This window comes from Copadichromis virginalis, linkage group LG10 (genome assembly GCF_057382275.1).
Source record: "Copadichromis virginalis isolate Kocher_CV1m ecotype Utaka linkage group LG10, C_Virginalis_male_GT1.1, whole genome shotgun sequence".
Taxonomy (NCBI): Eukaryota; Metazoa; Chordata; class Actinopteri; order Cichliformes; family Cichlidae; genus Copadichromis; species Copadichromis virginalis.
The window spans coordinates 18327469-18349407 of record NC_140627.1 but is presented as its reverse complement, the minus strand read 5'-3'; the positions used below and the strand labels follow the sequence as shown (position 1 = coordinate 18349407).

The 21939-nt window shown below is 38.5% G+C and overlaps 1 protein-coding gene and 1 pseudogene across 5 annotated transcripts; both read left to right on the top strand.

Annotated features, from left to right (window-relative positions):
- The first annotated feature begins 9173 nt into the window (after positions 1-9173).
- Positions 9174-11854, top strand: LOC146700242 (UDP-glucuronosyltransferase 2C1-like; annotated as a pseudogene). The gene is made up of 3 exons (XR_014922667.1): positions 9174-10238; positions 10326-11039; positions 11209-11854. The product of XR_014922667.1 is annotated as a UDP-glucuronosyltransferase 2C1-like (transcript).
- Positions 11855-15501: 3647 nt separating this feature from the next.
- On the top strand, positions 15502-20082 carry LOC146700241 (UDP-glucuronosyltransferase 2A2-like). Of its 4 annotated transcripts, XM_085470381.1 has the most exons (5): positions 15502-15554; positions 16469-16603; positions 16797-17095; positions 17816-18529; positions 19182-20082. In XM_085470381.1, exons 3-5 carry the CDS (start codon positions 16802-16804, stop codon positions 19764-19766), a joined length of 1593 nt encoding a protein of 530 aa, XP_085326507.1. In that variant the 5' UTR covers positions 15502-15554; positions 16469-16603; positions 16797-16801; the 3' UTR covers positions 19767-20082. The 4 variants fall into 4 exon arrangements, with proteins under 4 accessions (XP_085326507.1, XP_085326510.1, XP_085326509.1 ...); XM_085470384.1 differs by lacking the exon at positions 16469-16603 and having other exon boundaries at positions 15527-15554; XM_085470383.1 differs by lacking the exon at positions 15502-15554 and having other exon boundaries at positions 15580-16603.
- Positions 20083-21939: the final 1857 nt, after the last annotated feature.

Below are 21939 nucleotides of genomic sequence, written 5' to 3'. Positions count from 1 at the left end.
AGACTTAAATTACACCTTTCTTGGCTGCTACTTCAAAGCACATTGTGCGCTGTCTGTCCTGCGTGCTGCACAACAACATTGAATATTTAGTATTTAATGCTGTTTACACTTAGCTAGATTAATGCGATGGTGTTGTGTTTAGTATGTTGCTTTGTTTTTTTTTGCTTGTTTTCTATTCTTTCTCTCTCAACAGGTGATCCAGGAGATTTTATTTATTTTTTTATTTTCCCCCCCCCCTTTCTCACTGTCCCTCTCCCCTTCTGTTTTTCTTTTCCTTCCTCTTTCTTTCTCCCTTTCCTATCCCTCACTCATGTCTGTCCCGTCTGTAACAACTGAAAATAAAATAAAATAAATAATAAATCAATGATATAAGTGACCATTTACCAGTCTTTGCATCTTATAAATGCCATTATAAAGTGAACAGCGATGGACATAAGATTATTTACAAAAGAATAAGAACAGAGAAGACCTTAAATTGTCTTAGAAATGAACTTTTAAAGCAAGATTGGAATATTGTGTATGAACAAACAGAAGTTAATAAAGCTTACGAAGGATTTTTAAGAACATTTAACACATTACTTGATAAAAACTGCCCAGTAATTGAAATCAATAGGAAACACAACTATGCCGGAAGACCATGGATGACAAAAGGACTACAAAATGCCAGCAAAAAAAAGAATACCCTATATCGAGAATTCATAAAAAAGAGAACAATAGAAACTGAAATGAAGTATAAAACTTACAAAAATAAATTAACTAATATAATGAGATCCTGTAAAAGAGAGTATTACATTAAAAGGTTAGAACACAATAAAGATAACACAAGAGATATATGGAATGTATTAAACAGAATAATCAAAAATGAATCAAGGAATAATGATTACCCTGGATACTTTATAGAAGGGACAAGAAGTATTAATAACATGGAAGAGATAGTAAATGGCTTTAATGAATTCTTCGTAAACATAGGGCCAAAACTGGCAGAAGAAATAAAGGTTGATGGAATAGAAAGGGACACTGGTGAAAATATTGAAAGGAATAGTAGCTCAATGTTTTTAAGAGCAGTGGAAGAGAAAGAGATTTATGACATAGTTAGAGGACTTAAGAACAAAACCAGTACAGACTGGAATGATATTGATATGGTAACGGTAAAGACAGTTATTGATGGTATCGTAAAACCATTAAAATATATATTCAACTTGTCGTTTCAAAAAGGAGTTTTTCCACAAAAAATGAAAGTTGCTAAAGTTATTCCCATTTACAAAACCGGTGAAAGACATCATTTTACAAACTATAGACCAGTGTCAATACTCTCCCAGTTCTCTAAGATACTGGAAAAACTCTTCATAAAAAGATTTGATAGTTTTGTGGAAAAATATGAATTAATGACAGATAGTCAGTATGGGTTCAGAAGCAACAGATCAACAGCTTTGGCACTGATAGATTTAATGGAAAAGATAACGGAATGTATGGATAATAAGAGGTATGCGCTCGGAGTTTTCTTAGATCTAAAGAAGGTGTTTGATACTGTTAATCATGAAATTCTATTAAAAAAACTGGAAAAGTACGGGTTTAGGGGAGTGGTTTTGGAATGGTTAAAAAGCTATGTAGGGAATAGGCAACAATATGTACAAATAAATGAATATAAATCTAATTTGATGGATATAGCTTGTGGAGTACCTCAAGGTTCAGTACTGGGTCCAAAAATGTTTATTATGTACTTAAATGATATCTGCAGAGTATCGGAGATTTTAAAGTTTGTAATATTTGCAGATGACACAAATATACTGTGTTCAGGTGTGGAGTTGCCACAGGTTTTGGGGATGATCACACAGGAATTAACGATATTAAAGAAGTGGTTTGATATAAATAAATTATCATTGAATCTAGATAAAACCAAATTTATGTTGTTTGGAAACCAAAAGAAAAACATCGAAGTAGAAATATGTGTTGACAATGTATATTTAGAAAGAGTAAATGAAATAAAATTTCTTGGGGTGATCATTGACCACAAGCTCTGTTGGAAGCCACACATTACTTATGTTCGGGGGAAATTGGCACGGGGCATTGCCGTCCTGGGGAAAGCAAAGCATATGTTGGATCAGAAAGCACTGCACATTTTATACTGTGCTTTACTACTGCCATATATGAGCTACTGTGTAGAGGTCTGGGGAAACACATACAAAAGTAACACACAAACAATAACTATAATACAGAAAAGGGCCATTAGATTAATAAATAATGTAGGGTACAGGGACCATACAAATGCACTCTTTGTCAAAATGCAAGCTATTAAATTCCAAGACTTGGTGAAGCTTAAAACAGCGCAAATAATGTATAAAGTAAGAAATAAACTGCTTCCCAAAGAAATCTGTAAATTGTTCATAGAAAGAGAAGGTGGGTATAACTTAAGAGGGAAATGGAATTTAAAAATACAAAGTGCTAGAACAACTTTAAGAACTATGTCTATCTCAATTGCAGGAGTTAAATTATGGAACAGTCTAACAGAAGAAATAAAAGACAGTCAAAACATAAAACAGTTTAAAGTAAAATATAAAAACCTAATTTTAAATAAGTATAAGAATGAAGAAAACGGGGTTAACCCAGGACGGTAATGTTGCTGGTAATGGTGTTGCGGTTCTTTTTTGTTTTTTTGTTTTGTTTTGGTTTGTTGTTTTTCCATAACTTGTGTATCTGCAAATATACACATTCTGTATTTTTCATATGAAAGAAACTATACTGTGGTGGGGCTTGCTAATTTCTTGTTTTTGATTTATGTATGTTATGTTTTGTTTTACTTCATATGTTTCATATGTTGTTTGTTTAATTTAAGACAAAAGAAAATTAAATGAATGAGAGGTAAAACTTGAGGGGGTAGGGACAAATAAGTAAATACTTCAGCCTACTCCTTTTCAAACAAATAATGGAATGATATTTTGTAATGATTGTGAAGGCACATGTTTGAAATGTTTGAAATAAAAATGAACTGAACTGAACTGAACTGAATAAAAACAAATTCGATCAAATGGACCAATACGGCAATGCCACGATGATCCATTTGGCAAAATAAATCCATTGGGTATCCTTGTTGGTCTTCAGACAACAATTCTGACGGCTAAAGAACCAAATGGGACAGGCAAAAAAAAAGGAAAAAAAAAAAGATTAAGCTCAACTATTGAACGGCGTATATTTTAAAGTAAAGGCTTTAAAACCAAGTTAGTACAAACGTCACTAATGTCACATAACTTTGCCGACATGTGGCCAACAGTAATGTTTTAATGTTCTTCGTTATTAAACTTTTTTTTTCTTTTTTTTTTTGGCCTGTCCCGTTTGGCTCTTTTGCCATCAGAATTGTTGTCTAAAGGCAAAGAAAGATGCCCAACGGATTTACTTTACCAAACTGACCATCCCAGCCTTGCCATAATGGTCCATTTGATTCACCTTTTATTGTTTATTTTATTTTCACTTAATGAATACGGGACAGACTTGACTGGGGGAAAGAAGGGGAGAAAGAAAGAGGGAAAGAGAAACAGCTGAGAAGAGGGACGGGGGAGAAGGGCAAAAGACAAAAACCAACAGAACGGGCAGAGAAAAAAAAATGCATATATCAATCACCTGGATCACCTGCTGAGAAAGAAAAAAGAAAGCAAGCAGAAGAGAACAAGAGTAATAGAATAAACAACATCACAATGATATATGGGAATATGACAGTAAATACTAAATGTTAAACATTATTGTGCAGCACATAAGATCAACAGAACACAGTGTGCTTTGAGGTAGGAGCCAAAAAGGGTGTAGTTTGTGGGTGTGATCACCCGTGTGTACACCTGTGAGCATGGACGCACTTGTTTTTTGTTTTTTTAAAAGGTTCCTTCATGTAATAATCTGCTAGAGGGTGTGGGGGGGCCACAGCCCCGTCCTCCAGGGCGTGAAGCAGGTGTGGAGGAGATCAAAACTCCAGACATCCAGAGGCCCCCAGAACACAAGAGACCAAGGAAGACCAACAGAGGGGCAGCCGCGCCACTGTCCCGGAAAGAGCTGAGGAGAGTCCCAGATGAGGGCTCACTCAGCAGCCGCGGAGCAGAAGCCAGGGGGAGTTGCAGTGTCGCGCCCGTGAGCTCCGCCGGCAGCCAGCTGCGCCTGAGTGACCGAGCCCCAGGCCGAGAGGCCGGGGGCACCCCACCTCCGAAGTGGCCCGAGCGAGCCCCAGGCTCCAGGCCCCGATAAGCGGCCGCCAATGAGTGAACCGGTGTCGTTATTAAACATTTGCACATAAATAAGTGACATAATATTCAGTACTTACTTAAAGTTTACTCTTCGGCCGCCCCTCATCCGCCGTTTTTTTTTGGCAAAATTATCCACACCCACCGCCGCGCTATGCATTCTGGGATATGTTGGGCCACGAAGTCTACACTGCCACAGCCTTAAAATTCAGGGAAATGAAGGACGCATTTCAGGGCTACATTTCGAGCAGCCTTTGAATTGGGACAGCCTTCGGCGCGCCGCTGTGACGTAATCGGCCTTGAAATGCGTACTTTAAGGCTGCAGACCCTGAATTGGGATACAGCCCCTGTCTCCCGTTTACCTGCTTGTTGGATGAATGTGTGGGCGCGGGTGAGTGATGTCAGCAGTTGGGTGTGACCTTTCAATTATTGTCTTATCTTACTGGCTTTTGCCTTTGTTTAATGGTCAGCAGGAATTGTTAAAGAACTTTGGCAGGGGTATAGGGCTGGAGCAAAGGCCTTGTTGTTCTGGGAATTTCTAAAAAGGAACTGGTAGTATTTTTATCTTTATTTTTATTTTTTTGTGTGCAGTGTGGAGCTGGATGTGGGGAAAAAAGTGCATGAGTTTTACTGCCAGCTGAAAGTTGCACTGAAAGAACTGGTCAAGGTATATAATAATATAAAAGGCTGATCAGAAGATGCAGGCGGATGTGATTTGACATAGCTTTTTTTTTTGTACACCACCAAATTACAACAGACATCTTGATTTGCTTTATATTGTAATTTAAATCCTACAATCATAGAACCTCAACAACTAAATGACTACTTATGAGCAAGAACTTGGCAACAGTGGGAAGGAAAAATGCCCTTTTAACAGGAAGAAAGCAGCACAGGCTATTGCATTGTAACTAGGGGAAGTTTCAGGGTCACCTGATACAGCCCTAACTCATTTGCTATGTCAAAAAGGAATGTTTTAGGCCTAAGTAGAGGGTGTCTCTCTCTTGAATCCAAGCTGGGAGCTGGTTCAACAGAAGAGGATATTTAAAGCTGAAGGCTTTGTCTCCCTTTTTACTTTAAAATATTCTAAAATATTCAAACCATCTTTAACAGGTTTGATTAATCCACAATGCAATCTTCAACATCGGCTGCAGACTCACCCACCCCCACTGCTGCTGTTCCACCTCTGACACCTCAGACACTTCACACCTCCTCCACTCACACTGCTCACTACTCTCCACCCCCAACCAAAGCATCCAGTTCACATCCAACACACTGCTCCAGCCTGTCTCTCTCAACCTGTCACATCTTCAACCTGAGCCTGAGGCTGGGGACAGTTCCACAGCTCTGGAAAACCTCTTGTGTGGTACCAGTGCCAAAGATTCCACGTCCCAAGGACCCCAACAGCTACAGGCCGGTTGCTCTGACATCCCACTTGATGAAGACCCTGGAGCGGTTGATCCTGGCTGAGTTTCGGCCCCTGGTGAGCTCATCACTGGACCCACTTCAGATTACCTACCAGCCTGGCACTGGAGAGGATGATGCATTCATTCATCGCCTGTATTGTTCCCTCTCTCACCTGGAAACTGCTGGGAGCACTGTGAGAGTCATGTTCTTTGATTTCTCCAGTGCCTTAAACACTATTCTTCCCACAGTTCTGAAGGATAAGCTGGAGAACTCAGGAGTGGACCATTACCTCAAAACATGGATACTGGACTACCTCACCGACTGACCACCGTATGTGAGAACTCAGGGCTGTGTGTCGGACAGGGTCTTCTGCAATATGGGGGCCCCAAAGATGTCTTCAGCCATCTTTTATGGTGTGATCTGCTGGGGCGGCAGCATCTCTGCTGGGGACAGGAAGAAACTGGACAGGGCAATCCGGAGGGCCAAATCCGTTCTAGGATGCCCTCTGAACACAATGGAGGTGGTGAGTGACAGAAGAATGGTGGCTAAGCTGTCATCCCTGTTGGACAACATCTCCCGCCCCATGCAGGAGACTCTGACAGCACCGAGCAGCTCCTTCAGTGGCAGCTTGCGGCACCCACGGTCAGTGTTGGGAAGGTTACTTTTAAAATGTATTCCACTACAGATTACAGAATACATGCCCGAAAATGTATTTTGTAACGTATTCTGTTACGTTACTCAATGAGAGTAATGTATTCTGAATACTTTGGATTACTTAATATATTATCATGCTTTTTACAACTGCATGAATGTACTATTGCTGTGTGATTTATTACTATTACTGAAGGTCCACGGCTTCGAACCGTAGTAAAGGGACCTCTGGTTATTATTATATTTACATACTTCCAGCTCCCGTTTCTGCTCGATGACAGCTCGTACTTTTCTACTTCCTTTTTCTCCCTCCTTGCGCTCATATGGAAAAGATATATATAAAAGATATATATAAATCTTATAAAGTTTGTATCTGTCTTGTGTTAAACTTGTATGAAAAGCATATAAGAGTGAAAACAGATATAAGATCCCTTGAAAAATTATATAATGAAACTTGTATGTTTTGGATACTAACTAAAACAATGTATGAAAGTAATGAGAAAGTGGCCACTTTCATGAGTAAATCATGTAAGCCTTATATGATTTACTCATGAAAGTGGCCACTTTCATGAGTAATCACATATAAGTTTTTACTATTTCTTTTCCATATGGGACATAACGTGTATGGCAGTCCATTCTCCCTGCAGCACGGACTACACTACCCATGAGGCTACATTCTTTAGGGCTATGCCTGTAGCATTCTGTAGCTTAGCACAACAACAACAACAAAAAGGTGCTCTCTCACCCAGGAAACACACAGTCGCAGAGAGCGCGCCTCACCCTGTAACCATGGCAACCGTAACGCTGCCGCCTGGAACATAGCTGTCAAACAAAACCCAAACAGTCCTGACCCGCGACAATATGAAACAGGAAAATACCACCGTGTAATCCATTTATTTCAACAAAGTAACTGTATTCTAAATACCACCTTTTTAAATGGTAACTGTGACGGAATACAGTTACTCATATTTTGTATTTTAAATACGTAACGGTGGTACATGTATTCCGTTACTCAACAACACTGCCCACAGTGTGGGATGGAGAGATTTCACAGGTCTTTCCTTCCTACTGCTGTCAGACTCTACAAGATGGTCTCTGCAGGTGACCACACACATGCGTACAGACACATCCCAGTGTCAAGTGCAATCTTCCAATATAACAGTATAATTAGTACTTTGATCTATTGCATATAGTATTTTATTCTACTTTTTTTAATCTTATTCTATTCTATTGTTTTTCTCTCCTTATTTTTACTGGTCTTAACTTGTACTTTTTGCCATAACCAAAATATTTTCCACATGTGGGACTAATGAAGGTTTATCTCATCTTATAACTTATGATAATAGATCACAATTGTCTATCCTATAGGTAATACATATGTGATCTAATTTTTCTGCATCACTCTGAGACAGGATGCTTCTACATTTAGAGATGATGTGCAAATGCAAGAAAGCAGTCTTACATATTTGTTTAATATGCACATATGTAACCTTTACTGAAACCTGAGTGAAACTCTTTGAATGAGTCATTCCTCTGCAGATGATCAGTTAGCCATTTTAAAACTACTTTGAAGAGTATTTGAAATGAAAGGAAGGTTTGAGAAAGTTTGCAAGGTCAAGTGATGGCTTAAGTGATGACACATGTAAAAAAGCATGGATGCTCATGAGGATAAGAGTAAATAAAATAAGGAATGAGAACTTGACAAACACAGATCCTAAGAAGCTGGTGTGATCAATGGTACATGTGAACTGAGGCACGCAGCAGAACAACTCCAAATGATTGTGAAAGCACCTGCTCTGCATGTGGGAATGACAGCCCTGATATAAGATGTGAGAGATCCACTGAGTACTACAGTTGAACAGTTAAGTCAGATATATAATCCTGATTTTCATAATCTTTCCTACTACTGCTATGGTATGAATTGGCATACAGACACCTGGGCAAAACTTTAAACATAGTGGTGGTACAGGTGGCTTGAGAAGGCCTTTTTTTGTATGTAAGTGCATGGTGGTCAGACACGAGGGATGTTTTGCTACTAGTGGTGGATATGCAATATTTAAGTAAAATATAACTTACTAAGGGGCAGAAAAAGAGATAAACTAGAATACTCTGCAATAGAAATATGGCTAGGGAAGTGCCTTGTTCAAAATTTTTCAGAAGGAAGTACAGGAAAAATGTGTCGTTTAAAAGATTTAATTTGCTTCAGCAGCTGAAATTACAGGTTAAAGCGCTGGACCTCTCTGAGTGCAGCCACCTGTCTTCACAGAAAGGATGACCCTCATCGGGCTGTACAGGTTTTATACTGCGTCAATAAGAAATGATTATTATGCCAGTCTTCTTCCAGAACCCATCCTGACGTCTCCATTCGATGTCCTCTCCGTCTGCTCTTCGTCGACCTCCTATCTGCCCCTTTTTCCTGGAATCACAAAGACGGACACACAAACACCTCACTGCCTAGCCTTGATCATTTTAACATTACTGATACTAATATCTAGTTCAGGACATTTTGTTCGGACTCCCTTTGACCCCTATAACCATTATCAAGTGTAATGTGTAAGCATGCTGCAAAACCCTCTGCGCTACTACGTCATCTCAATATTTCAGCCCAGTCATACCACTGGATGAAGCTTCTGACCCTCAAACATGGAACGCCAACTTGAGCACACTGCACTGTGTATATAAAAATAATAAAACAACTTTATTTAATCCTCTTATAACGCTAACAGAAGGAGGCATTACAATGATCTATAATCCTTTTTTTTTTTTTTTTTTTTAAAAGGGTCCTTACTCTTATAACTGCATGACATGTCAAGATGGTGAAAAATGACTTGGGGATTTCATTGCTCTTAGCACACGCTAGGAAGGAGAAAGAACTGATGGGAATGGTGAGGTAATGGAAGAACAAATAGATGAGAAGGAATTTGGATGTTCAAATGATGGACAAGGAACAAACATTAATATCAACTCAGGGGAAAAGTCTGCGCTGGATTTAACTCTAATGTCAAGATCCGCAGCTGAAATTTGCAATTGGGATGTATGGGGGTAAGGAGGTATGTTACTGTTCTGCTGGAAAGGAATGATAATCCTAGAAAAGGATAACTTGTATAAAGACCACGTAGACATGCTGACCTCATGGTATGGAAATGGATTATGTAGGAATTTTACTAGCAATACTATAGTGGTCTGGCCCATTTAAGATTTAAATGCGCTGTATGTAACTCATATCATTGGTAGCATGACAATACCTTGGAGTGTTTTTAAGTAGGCAAAAGGGGCGCAGGGACAAAATTGGGGCATTCTAAAACTTCTGACCAGATGTATGTATGTGTCTGACTGATCCACTCACTCCCTGCCTCCGTCCAGGCCATGCGACATATGGTCATCTGCTCAACCACAGAGCTAACACAGCACTCTAGGGAGAAAGACATCAGGTAACTCATTTACATTATGTAGAGAGCAAGGATTCCTTTAGTTAAACTGCTGACGATAGGTAAGGAAAAATTTGAATGGAATCTTGCTGCAGTATGTATACTGTCGTTTGCCATACAAGTATATGAAATCATTCCATGTTTGAACATATAAGACTACCTGTACTTGAATGTCAGGCAGCGAGAAGTCTGTTATGAGTAAGGGGATCATTATTTGCTTTGGTCTGTTACAGAAGCGATGCCGTCATTTTGTGCCTGTGGGATGCCCATTTTCCTCAGTCTTTTCCTGATTTCATTTACACCACATTGCAATGGAGGAAACATTCTTGTGGTTCCTGTAGATGGCAGCCACTGGGTCAATCTGAAAATCCTTCTCGAAGAACTTCATGCCAGTGGACACAACCTCACTGTGATCAGGCCGTCTACCAGCTGGTACATCTCTGAAAAGTCTGATCTTTACACATCCATTACAATTGAAATGGATGAAGATCTTGAGCATTTTTTAGATGGGTCCATAGAGGAATACATCAGGGTATGTGACATCTTTGGCTCCATTTGATGGGGAAATTAAGTAATTTGTGTGTGATAAACATGTTTTAAACACTCTTTCCATTTTTAGATGCAAAGAGAGCGAGCTTCACTGCTGAATTCCTTCAAATGTATAAAAAAATTCCTCTCTATGATTTTTCAATTCCATTCATTGTGGTCTGAGTTCATAAATCAAATCCTTGATGATCAAAATATGGTGAAAATATTAGTAGTTTCCCAGTATGATCTGCTTCTAACTGATCCTGCCATGCCATCAGGGGCTGTTCTAGCCAAATATCTCAAACTTCCATTAGTACTTTATGTACACTGGATCCCTAGAGGGGAAGGCCACTTTGTGTTGACCCCTTCGCCACTCTCGTATATCCCGGTGCTAGGATCTGGTTTAACAGACCAAATGAGCTTTATTCAGAGGATCAAAAATATATTTTTCTATATCTTTACCTTGTTCCAGCAGAACTTTATTTTTCTGCCAATCTATGATGACATGTGAAATAAGTATATTGAGGGTGGATGTGATGTCATCTCAGTACTACAGGAAGCAGACATTTGGTTGTTCAGATCAGATTTTGTGTTCGAGTTCCCTCGCCCCACTATGCCAAACATAGACTATATAGCAGGATTTCAGTGCAAACCAGCTCGGCCTCTGCCAGCAGAGCTGGAGGAGTTTGTTCAGAGTGCCGGGCAATATGGAGTCATCATCATGAGCCTGGGAACTTATGTCGATGCTTTGCCCAAAGAGGTTACAGATGAAATCGCCAGCGTGTTTGTGGAGATGCCCCAGAAGGTAAAAAATGCTGCAGGCTTTGTTTTGTCTCTTAATTGCACAGGTTAACACTATGCTTATGTAACAGAATGATTCTTCTTGTCAAGTTGCCTCTTCATGTAGAAAGATAAGTGCTCTTACTCAACATTGTGAGCTGAAATGTATTTATTTTTTTTGTTTTTCTGTTCAGGTGATCTGGAAGCATAAAGGAGACGACCCTCTACACTGGGAAACAACACACTAATAGTCGACTGGATGCCACAGAAAGATCTTCTGGGTCATCCACAGACCAAAGTCTTTGTAGCCCATGGAGGAACTAATGGTGTCCAGGAGACCATTTACTATGGGGTCCCTGTGCTCGGCATACCCTTGTTCTTCGACCAGTATGACAACCTTCTACGACTGCAGGAGAGAGGAGCTGGAAAGATTATTCAGCTGGCTGATGTTAATGGCCACAGTTTTGAGCAAGGCCTTAAGGAAGTGATCCACCAAGAGAGCTACAGGCAGAACATTCAAAGACTGTCACGTTTGCACAGAGATCAGCCAATAACACCCATGGAGAAGGCCGTCTTCTGGGTAGAATATGTGATGCGCCACAAAGGGGCTCGTCACCTGCGTACAGAGGCTTATAAGATGCCCTGGTACTCTTACTACTGTTTAGATGTACTGTTCATATTGCTGTCTGTGGTCACTGTGCTGCTTCTCTCTATTGTGGCTGTTTTCAGATTTCTGTGCCGCCAAAGACAAAGAAAGATAAAAACTAAACAAAGCTAATTTTGCTGGGACATTCCAAATATTGTCCCTAGTGTTGTAGTTTCACTGCAAAACATGCTAATTATGACTCTGTATTTTTTTCTTAAGTAAAGTGACAATAAAAATAAAAAAAACCCTCTAGAACTACATTTCACACACATTGTGTGCGTGCATTAAAACTGAATTTGGAAAGAAATTAAGTTGCTTTTAAATAAGAATGGAATCTAATGATTTGTAAACCTTAAACCCATATTTTATTCACAATAGGAGAGAAGAAATGCATCAGATGTTTAAACTCTAATTTCTACTGCATGGAAAAATATTTTTTTGGCTTTGATGGCAAAAAACGGGCATGATTTTTGTCATGGAAGTTATTACAAAAGCCTGGGAACACTTTGAGAAATCACTGACTGTTGTGGAATTTCAACCAGTAACTTCTAATACAGGAAGCTCCGAGATAGGCTCTCTGCTTGAAAAGGAGCCGGGGAGGAGACTTGGCCAGCTCTAACTGCTTCTTAACCCTCAGGATGTTGATCCTGCTCTCTCTGAACGCATGTCCACAGGGCCCACTACTTAAGCGCTCCACTCAGGCACACCTGTTATTAGCAGCTCTCCTTTAAATCTGTGTGCTTGATAACTAACTAGATTTCAATGTAGTGGTCTGGAAAAGTAGGCCCCAAGGATATGTTCATTTTTAAGGCTAGAATAATCTACAAGAGCTCTCAGTGATGTTAGAGTAATATGGTGGTTTTTACCTTTACTCTTTCACAAAAGGAAAAACCCCCCAAAAACAAACGTCTACAATTTTACAGGTTCTGAATGCAGGGTAGGTTAATGCAATTTAGCAGGAGCAAAGCTGAAACCAAATCAAATAATCATATACTCAAGTGACTTTAATTATACCTACCTAATTAACCTACTCTGATCTAATGCTAATATGTGATACTGATCTTGGAGCAGAGACAGGAGGTTGGGCACATCCAGAATGAAGATGCCCCTGAAGTCCAACAGGGAAACAGCATGCCTTGGAAATTCAATCCCCAAGTATGCAGTGAAAATCCAAATCTTAAAGTTCTTATCCACAGGAAAACCATTAAAATCTTGGAAGTTGTAATTCAGCAGAAAAACAAAAGAAATCCAAATCCTCTTGGATTTATAATGAACACAGCACAAATAAGCAGAGAAAAAGCTGAATAATACATAACCAAGTTGATCGCTCTGGCATCTCTACTAAAACGTTGAACTAGGTTGATTCTTCTGTACTGCTCATATCACAGGAGACTAAAAGATGAATAAATGATCTCTTCTGCACAAAACTTTTATACCTGGTCCTCCTTTCTCCCCCCTCTCTTTCTGGACGTCAGTGAGATGACATCTAGTCTCACCTGTTGTGATATCCAATCACTTGATGTTAGTAACTCCATCACATATGAATATAATTTTCTTAAGACTTAATTTATGATTCCATCTCTTTTTAAATCCCTGTAGGAATACGTTTTCTCTTCACAACTCTGTGTTCGTTAGTCACAATACACTCAAAGGTTTCTTTTTCAAATTATACATGTTAAAGTCAGAGATCCTCTTAGATTAGTGCCTCCTCCGTGTCTCTTTTACTCCCCCCTCCTTTTCTTCTCTCTCTCACATACACACACACACTCACACGCACACATCTTTGCACAACCAAGCCACTCCAAATAGAATCTCAGTGAGAGGCCTGAAATTATAGTCATTGTTATATTTTCTTTTTTGTTGTGTTGGTTACATGTATAACATAAACTATCAGCAAAATCACAGAAATTATGATTCCATATTTAACAGTTACAAATACAATTTCTCTTATTTAAATCGTGCATAATCATGGGCTGGTGACACATTTCACATGGACGTTGCATTCGCTGAGCTTGTCTTCAGCTCTCACTTTATAAAGCCTGCATTTCTGATGGTATGAGGGTACAGATTGATGTTGATGGCCACAGTTTTGAGGAAGGCCTGCAAGAAGTACTCCATCAAGAGAGCTACAGGCAAAAAATTTAACGAATGTCACGTTTGCACAGAGATCATCCAATAACAGCCATGGAGCAGGCTGTCTTCTGGGTAGAATTTGTGATGCATCACAAAGGAGCTCATCACTTGTGTGCAGAGGGTTATAAGATGCCCTGGTACTCTTACTAGTGTTTAGATGTAATGCTCCTAATGCTGTCTGCAGTCACTGCTCTGCTCCTCTCTATTTTTGTTATTTTCAAATTTCTGTTTTGTAGAAAAGTAAGAAAGAAAAACAAGTAAACAAAGCTAAATGAGACCCATTTTAAAATGAGAAAAAAAATCTTGTATTACCTTGTATTTTCACTAAAATGCAAAACAGTAGTTTACAAAGTTACAAATACATATAAAAATACATTTTCTTAAGAACGTGATACTTTGATTTTGCTACAAAAAATACATATAAAAAATACAAAGAAAAGTCAATTGGACCCACTTTTTAAGAAAACTGCTAAGTAAAATCTTGACATTTTAAACCATTGACAAAAAATCTAATAATCTTTATAAGGGTCTATATATAGCTATCCATCATATTTGATCAGGAATGCCTTTTAAAATTATATTGAATGACTTATACTCATGTAAACACTCTACTGGAAGTTTTTTACATTTTTTATTAATTTATTAAATCTTTATTCAACATCAAAACTAATAAAACCAAATAAAACAAATCAGAGTTAGCCTAACAAACATCCAACTTATTGCACTCTTCACTTACAGAAGTCTTAATGAGACCTCTGGACTCTCCCATGGAGAAAAAAGCATTTAGCTATAGTGTGCTCTGTAGTTTCAAAATAAGGTGCAAAATAAGAGAATGCTGTTTGAGACAACTGCAAAGTATAGAAGATGCATTTACGCAAATAGAAAGGAAATTTAACCAATATTGCTTTTTCTATTAAAATGAAAATAAAAGAGGTCCCATCATTGAGTCTTGGGGCAAGAAACAGGAAAAATCCAAAGAGAAGTGGCAGGCCTGTGCCCAAAGCTAGGAAATGCAGCTGGACAGCAGGACAGCTGAACAGCTCCGTATCAGGAGGGTTATGTTGGGGAGGGCCTGCCAGAAAGAACATTCACAGACTACAGGGGTGACCTGAAAATTCAATTTATCTTGTTATAGACAGGTTGTTGATGGACAAAAAGGTACTTTTCAAACACAGGAAAATTCTGTACTGAGCGGTATGTCAGTTGATGCTCTTCCTGGTACAACCCAAAAGGGGATTTGTGTCTCATCCTGGAAACATGAGTCATTTGATTGTTAGGCAAACGTGTAAGCCAAAACACTATAAAGTCACAAATTTTATCAATAAATACAAAGAAATAGATTTCAAATTTGAATAAAAAACCAAAAAATAGGGTAATTGTTTTTAGAATATGCTACAATGTATCTGCTACAGTTATTTGTGAAAATACACTACCTCCTGAACAATATTATCTATGAAAGTTAGGGTTTCAGTGGTGATCCTTTTTAACATCATAGCACTTCTCAAAATCGTCCTTATTCTTTAGTTTATAATTCTTTGGAACATATGACAAACCACTCTCACTGTTCACCTGCCAAGCATAATTTTTATTCTGTAAAAGTCCTGAATGAAATCCAAAAGGGACTAGAAAGCGGCAGGTGTTAGGACCCAGCAGAGACATCAGTAATAACTGCATTTTTTTCCTTCCTGAGGAAATTGAGATGGTTGTTTTTCTCTGGCATGTAAAACCAAAGCAGCAAGAGTGGGTTCACCAAGTGAAACGGTATTATGAAAATTAACTCACAAGTTTGCACTCTGTCTTGAAAATCTATCTGCAAATCGTAGAGGCACTAATGATTAGCTTACACAAAGCCATGATCGGTGCAGCTATTATGAAGTATAATTTTAAAGCGCTTCCCCTGCTTTTTTGGATGTAATGAGCAGCCATTAAGGACCTGTAGCTGACGCCCTACGATTTCAAAGTTTACTAACTTTACTGCAATCTACAGGCACAGCTCCGTGGACAGTCATGTAAGACACATAAAATAGTCCTTCAGAGTGATTACTGGGCATGTATTTTCTTATAAATATTAACATATTTAAAAGGTCTTGTGACAAATGATCAATAGGAGGCAACTTTGATTGTTTCCCCTTTACTTCTTGGTATTTGCTCTTTCTTTTTTTAGAAGCCTTAATTCGTATGAAAATAAGAAAATACAGTGTACATAAAATACATATTAAAATCTAATAATATTCTTGATGGTTACACAACTCATTTTTATGTATTAAGTACTTTTACTTGTGTCATTTACGCCACTGGACAATACCTAATTATACTTTTTAAAGTAGTGTAGCTTGAAACATCAAGGTTTTAGTAAAGGTTCTAAATTCTTTCTTTGACTGATCCTAAGTGGATCGTAAGAGGAATGTCAGGCCTTTCAACTAGATTTAATGTTCAAATATGGTCAAATAACCTCTAGGTCAAATCCCTGAGGAAACTAAATACATTCCATAAGAGCATGATAGCTTATGTATTTATTATCAGTTTGTCAGTTTGTCTTTTTTGACACGTTAGTCTGCTATAAGCATTGTACTTATGTAACAGCAACAGTCACAAAGGTGCTCACAGTGAAACAGTATCAGTTCTCTGATATCACTAAATTAAATTTAAAAAAAGTGACTTGTCACGTGTCACAGGTAACTAATTTACCAGAGAAAGAACTGCTCTTGTATAACACTGGAGTTTGAACCCATATGTAAGGAATGATGCATTGGTAGTCCCTGGGCAAGTCCCTGGGCAAGCAGGACTACTGTTGCCTCTTTTTACTGTGGGTAAGTTCATTTCAGACACATCTTCCTTCTCCCGTTGACAGTTGTTGAAAGTTTCTACTGTTTACAAATGTATAAAATAATCTTGAATTGTACTGTATATATATTTAGTCAAACTTTTTAACCTTTACTTGTCATATATATCTTATACGTGGTACATTGACTGATATGACCCTGTCTCCTTCTGACATTATAGGAACCATGGCTTCACATCGTGGGTGGGGGTTGTTTGTTATACTCACTGTTTGCCTCATTTCATTAACACAACATTGCAATGGAGGAAACGTCCTAGTTTTCCCTGTAGATGGCAGCCACTGGATCAATATGAAGATCGTTCTAGAAGAACTTCATGCCAGGGGTCACAGCCTCACTGTGATCAGGGCCGCAAACACCTTATTTATCCCTGAGAAGTCTGATATTTACACATCCATTACAATTGATTTGGGTGAAGATGTAGACAACTTCTTCGAGGTGTACCTTCAAGAGCATATGAGGGTATGTGACTATGGATTTAATGTATTTATTTCGGTGTGATGCATTGTGAGTCGGGCAGCGGTCAAAGGTGGAAGCTTTAGCAGTCTGATCCCAAGAGCTTTGAATTCCCACCAAGATTTGTATTTCCTGCTCAGTGCCTCCACTTTCTAGTTTTCCCCAGTGGGTGAGAGGGTTGCTTCGCTGCACCTTCAGGTTAGGGAATGTTGCATGTGCTAACTCCATGAACAAGTTGCTGGCCTAAGAGGAGAAGTTAAAGTATGTTGGGATCTTGTTCACAAGTGAGGGAAGGAAGGAGTGGAAAATTCTTTGTGTGAATAGCATAATATGCAAAACGCACTGTAAATAAACATCTACATGATCTGCACCACAGTTGTGTTTATAGTTTTATGAATGGTGAGTGATAAATATCAGAACTGAGGAACAATATTACCTCAATTCAGTGAGTTTTATGGTAAAGGAGATAATAAATAAAAGTGCTGAAGCACCCTCCCTTACTATGGCTGCCCTGCAGATACTTTGTGTGACTTCACTTAGGAACCTCCATAATGGAAAATGACCATTTGACTGGACCCTGTATCTCTTTGCTGCTGGATAAGGTGGTTGGGGAGAGGGATGTCAGTGGATTTCTGTTTAGACCGCTGCCCCAGACCTGAATAAGTGTCAGAAAATGGATGGATGCATTTATTTATGAATAACACGTTTTTTTCTAACTATTTTTAGGCACAGAGAGAAGGGACTTCACTGCTGACTTTCCTCAAACTCACCAAGGATTTCCTTTCTATGATTCATAAGGCTCACGTGCTGATATCTGAGATGGCCAAACATATTTTGAATGATCAAACTATGGTCAAAAGATTAAGAGATTCCCAGTATGATCTGGTTCTAACTGATCCAGCTATGGCCCCAGGGGTCATTCTAGCCAAATATCTCAAGCTTCCCTTAGTGCTCAACGTACGCTGGATCACCAGTGGAGAAGGCCACTTTGTGTTAGCTCCCTCACCCCTCTCTTACATCCCGGTGCCAGGATCCGGCTTAACAGACAAAATGAATTTCATCCAGAGGATCAAAAACATATTATTCCATGGCATTACGCTGTTCCAGCAGAAATTCTTGGTGGGCCCAGTCTATGATGAGATGTGTGATAAGTATATTGAGGGTGGATGTGACATCATCTCACTTCTTCAGGAAGCAGACATTTGGCTGTTCAGGTCAGATTTTGTGTTCGAGTTCCCTCGCCCCACTATGCCAAATGTTGTCTATATAGGAGGATTTCAGTGCAAACCAGCTCAGCCTCTGCCAGCAGAGCTGGAGGAGTTTGTTCAGAGTGCTGGGCAGCATGGAGTGATCATCATGACTCTGGGAACCTTAGTTGATGCTTTGCCCAAAGAGATTGCAGATGAAATCGCCAGCGTGTTTGCCAAGATGCCTCAGAAGGTGAGAGAGCCCCTATAATTTACAATTTTAAAGCTGATACGTTACGTTCATTATAGGTGTTGCATTAATTTTCAATCAGCTAAATTATTGTAAATACAATTTATAATCTGAAAGTTGTAGGTACTTAATAGCGTTACAAATAACTGCCTAACTGAAGCAGAATAATGAAACAATTATAATCATATAACAATATAATTTCAGCTGTCTTTCTGTCTGACCCAGAGGTAGTGTAAATCTTTATAATTTAAGATAGACAGAAAGTCTTTAGACTGAGAGGTAGGGAGAAAGAACCAAAGGTTTGTTGAACTTAAACATTTTTAATAACAAAAAGGGAGGAACAACTGAAAAAACATGGCAGTTGAAGAGTATATGAAGTAAGTAGGAGAGTTCATTTAAGGGTAAATCCAAATAAGCACAAAGTCTAAAAAAACAACTAAGGACAAGTCCAGCAGGTGAACTGTGAAGAGAGGGCAGACAAACAAAGGAGTGGAAATGACATGTAAAGCAATACTTTAAAAATAAAACAGGAAAACCACACAAAGACTACTCACAAGTCAGTAAGTTCTTTCCAGAAACAAAAGCTTTTATCATTACTGTCTGTTTCAGGGGTACTTACATACTAATGGTCTTTATTTTTTTGTTTTCTAACCAGGTGATATGGAGGCACAAAGGAAACCGTCCCTCTACACTGGGAAACAACACTTTAATGGTCGACTGGATGCCACAGAAAGATCTTCTGGGTCATCCAAAGACCAAAGTCTTTGTAGCTCATGGAGGAACTAATGGTGTCCAGGAGGCCATTTACTATGGGGTCCCCGTGCTTGGCATACCCTTGTTCTTCGACCAGTATGACAACCTTCTGCGACTGCAGGAGAGAGGAGCTGGAAAGATCATCCACCTGTCTGATGTTAATGGCCACAGTTTTGAGCAAGTCCTTCAACAACTGCTCCATCAAGAGAGCTACAGGCAGAACATGCAACGAATGTCACGTTTGCACAGAGATCAGCCAATAACACCCATGGAGAAGGCAGTCTTCTGGGTAGAATATGTGATGCGCCACAAAGGGGCTCGTCACCTGCGTACAGAGGCTTATAAGATGCCCTGGTACTCTTACTACTGTTTAGATGTACTGTTCATATTGCTGTCTGTGGTCACTGCTCTGCTCTATTCTACTGTGGCTCTTGTTAGATTTCTGTGCTGCCGAAGAAGAAGAAAAGCAAAAGCTAAACAAAGCTAATTAAGGCCATATTTGTTTAGAAATACTGTAGTCTAAAGTGAGTTATGTAAAGCACTGTTTTTATAGAAAAACATATATATAGCCATTCTTATCTCAAATTTTTATATGGTACAAATGACTTGACAGTTGTTTTTTACTAAGTGAATTGTCAAATATACATTTGGTGATTAAATATAGATTTAATGATACATTAAAAATCAAGATCCTGTGATTTTTAATGCCAAAATATCAGTCTCTGACTGTTAGACAATGACCAAATCACATTTTATTTTGTTCTTTTCTCATAAAGTGCTCTATAAATAAAAAAAATTTAACATTTAAAAAATAGTTTTAGTGTTTTTACTAAAAATAATGTCTGGTAACTTTAGCAGTCTGATCCCAAGACTGCTAAACTTCTGACCCCACTTCCGCCAATCCCTTTATTGTGGCGGGAATGAACCTGCATAAGTTCCGGGTCAAGCAACTGCGTGTTTCCTGCTCCTCTGGCTGCTGTTGTCCCTGTGTTTGGCGTACTTGTCCGATATCGACAAATTTTACACTACATACCAGTTTGGAGCGTACAATAACCCGGCCGATTCATTCATCTTTACACCACCTCACAATCGACTTAACGGTGAGTTATTTGTTTGTTTTGTTTTGTCACAATTAATGAAAATGCGGAGCCGCCATCGCACATGCTAAAACGCCGGTAAGCTAATGCTAGGCTAGCGACAGTAAGTGCAATTACTAGTTTTATTTATTGAATATTGTGGTTTTTGTTTATTCCATTATGGCCGAATGTTGACTTAACGTATCTAGAGTTGAGCGAGTGATTTGATTTTTGCAGTTTTGTCTGCTTTGGATGTTTTTTGTTACTTTTCTGATGAAATGCCAAAACGGCCTTTAAGATTTTGCATTGAGTTAAATTCCATTGAGATTATTGAATCTGTTGCGCAACACTTCAAATTTTATTTGTCACGTACACAGTCATGCACAGTACGATATGTAGTGAAATGCTTGGACAACTGCTCGTGACCTAAAGAAAACAAAAAAGGAAAAGGCTATGAATAAGATTGGAAATAAATATGAAAAATTAAAAAGGGTATATTTAACTAGGAAGGAATAAAATATAAATTAAGGTTAAAAATGAAATAACTGTACAACACAAATTAGAATGGAAGGGTAAATTTAACTGGGAAAGAATAAGATAAAATATATAAATTAAAGTTGAAAATGAAATAACTGTACAACACAAATTAGAAATTAGTGGTTAAATGTGGTTAAATGAGTTTTGTAAATATATTTGATTAACTTTGGATAATGTTTATTAGCTTTATTGCTGATATACTTTGATGGGACCCATGAGAATGTTTTTCCATAATAGTATTTTGAATGAAATTCATTATAAGAGATGATGGTTTATTGATTGTTGTATGAAACATGGCATTAGTTACTTGTCTTTGTTATTTATGTATTTATTTTGTCACAGCAGTAGAATGCTGTTTCATTTTCTTCGGTGAATGATAATTTATGTTTTTGACCTTGTTTAGGTCAGGTTTTTTTTTTTTTTTTTTTTTTTTTTTTTTTTTTCACCCGCGATCAGCCCTGATCAGCACGAGATGGCGAGCCACCCTACCACCGCTACGTTGCGGTAGGAATCGTAAACCTATGGACTGAATTAAACTGTTGACACATGACCTATCACAGGTCCATGGAACTGAACTAAATCTCATACTGGACTACACCTCATCCCACCTCCTTTTGGAACCTAATAAGCTGTTTTGTATTGTCAACATTATTTTTGTTTGTGATATATATGCATATTTTGGTTATTATTTTGTACATCCGTCTATACATTTCTCATAACAAACATAATATATATATTTTGAGCTCTACTTTGGCTTCCTGTGTTTTATTCACACACTCAGGCTCCATAGTCGAAATGAATTTTGATAGCTCATTGTCTATGAAGCTGCAGTCAGGCGCCCTGGTCCTTTAACCGCGTTACACTGGCAATGTCTTTAGTAATGATAATAACAATGACAATTTTATTTATATAACACAAATCTCATTTACTCTACATGGAGGAAGATGGCATTAAAACATATGTAATTGATCCTAATTGATCTCATGTCTGCAGGCAGGTTGTTCCAAAGTACAGGATCACAATAACTGAAAGCACTTTCAGCACACT

Bases quoted from the DNA above. Each gene is read 5' to 3' on its own strand.
- LOC146700241 (XM_085470380.1), top strand. From the start codon at position 16,769: ATGACCCTGTCTCCTTCTGACATTATAGGAACCATGGCTTCACATCGT. The intron at 17,096-17,815 runs GTATGTGACTAT...AACTATTTTTAG, and splicing joins ACCTTCAAGAGCATATGAGG to GCACAGAGAGAAGGGACTTC. The intron at 18,530-19,181 runs GTGAGAGAGCCC...TTTTCTAACCAG, and splicing joins TTGCCAAGATGCCTCAGAAG to GTGATATGGAGGCACAAAGG.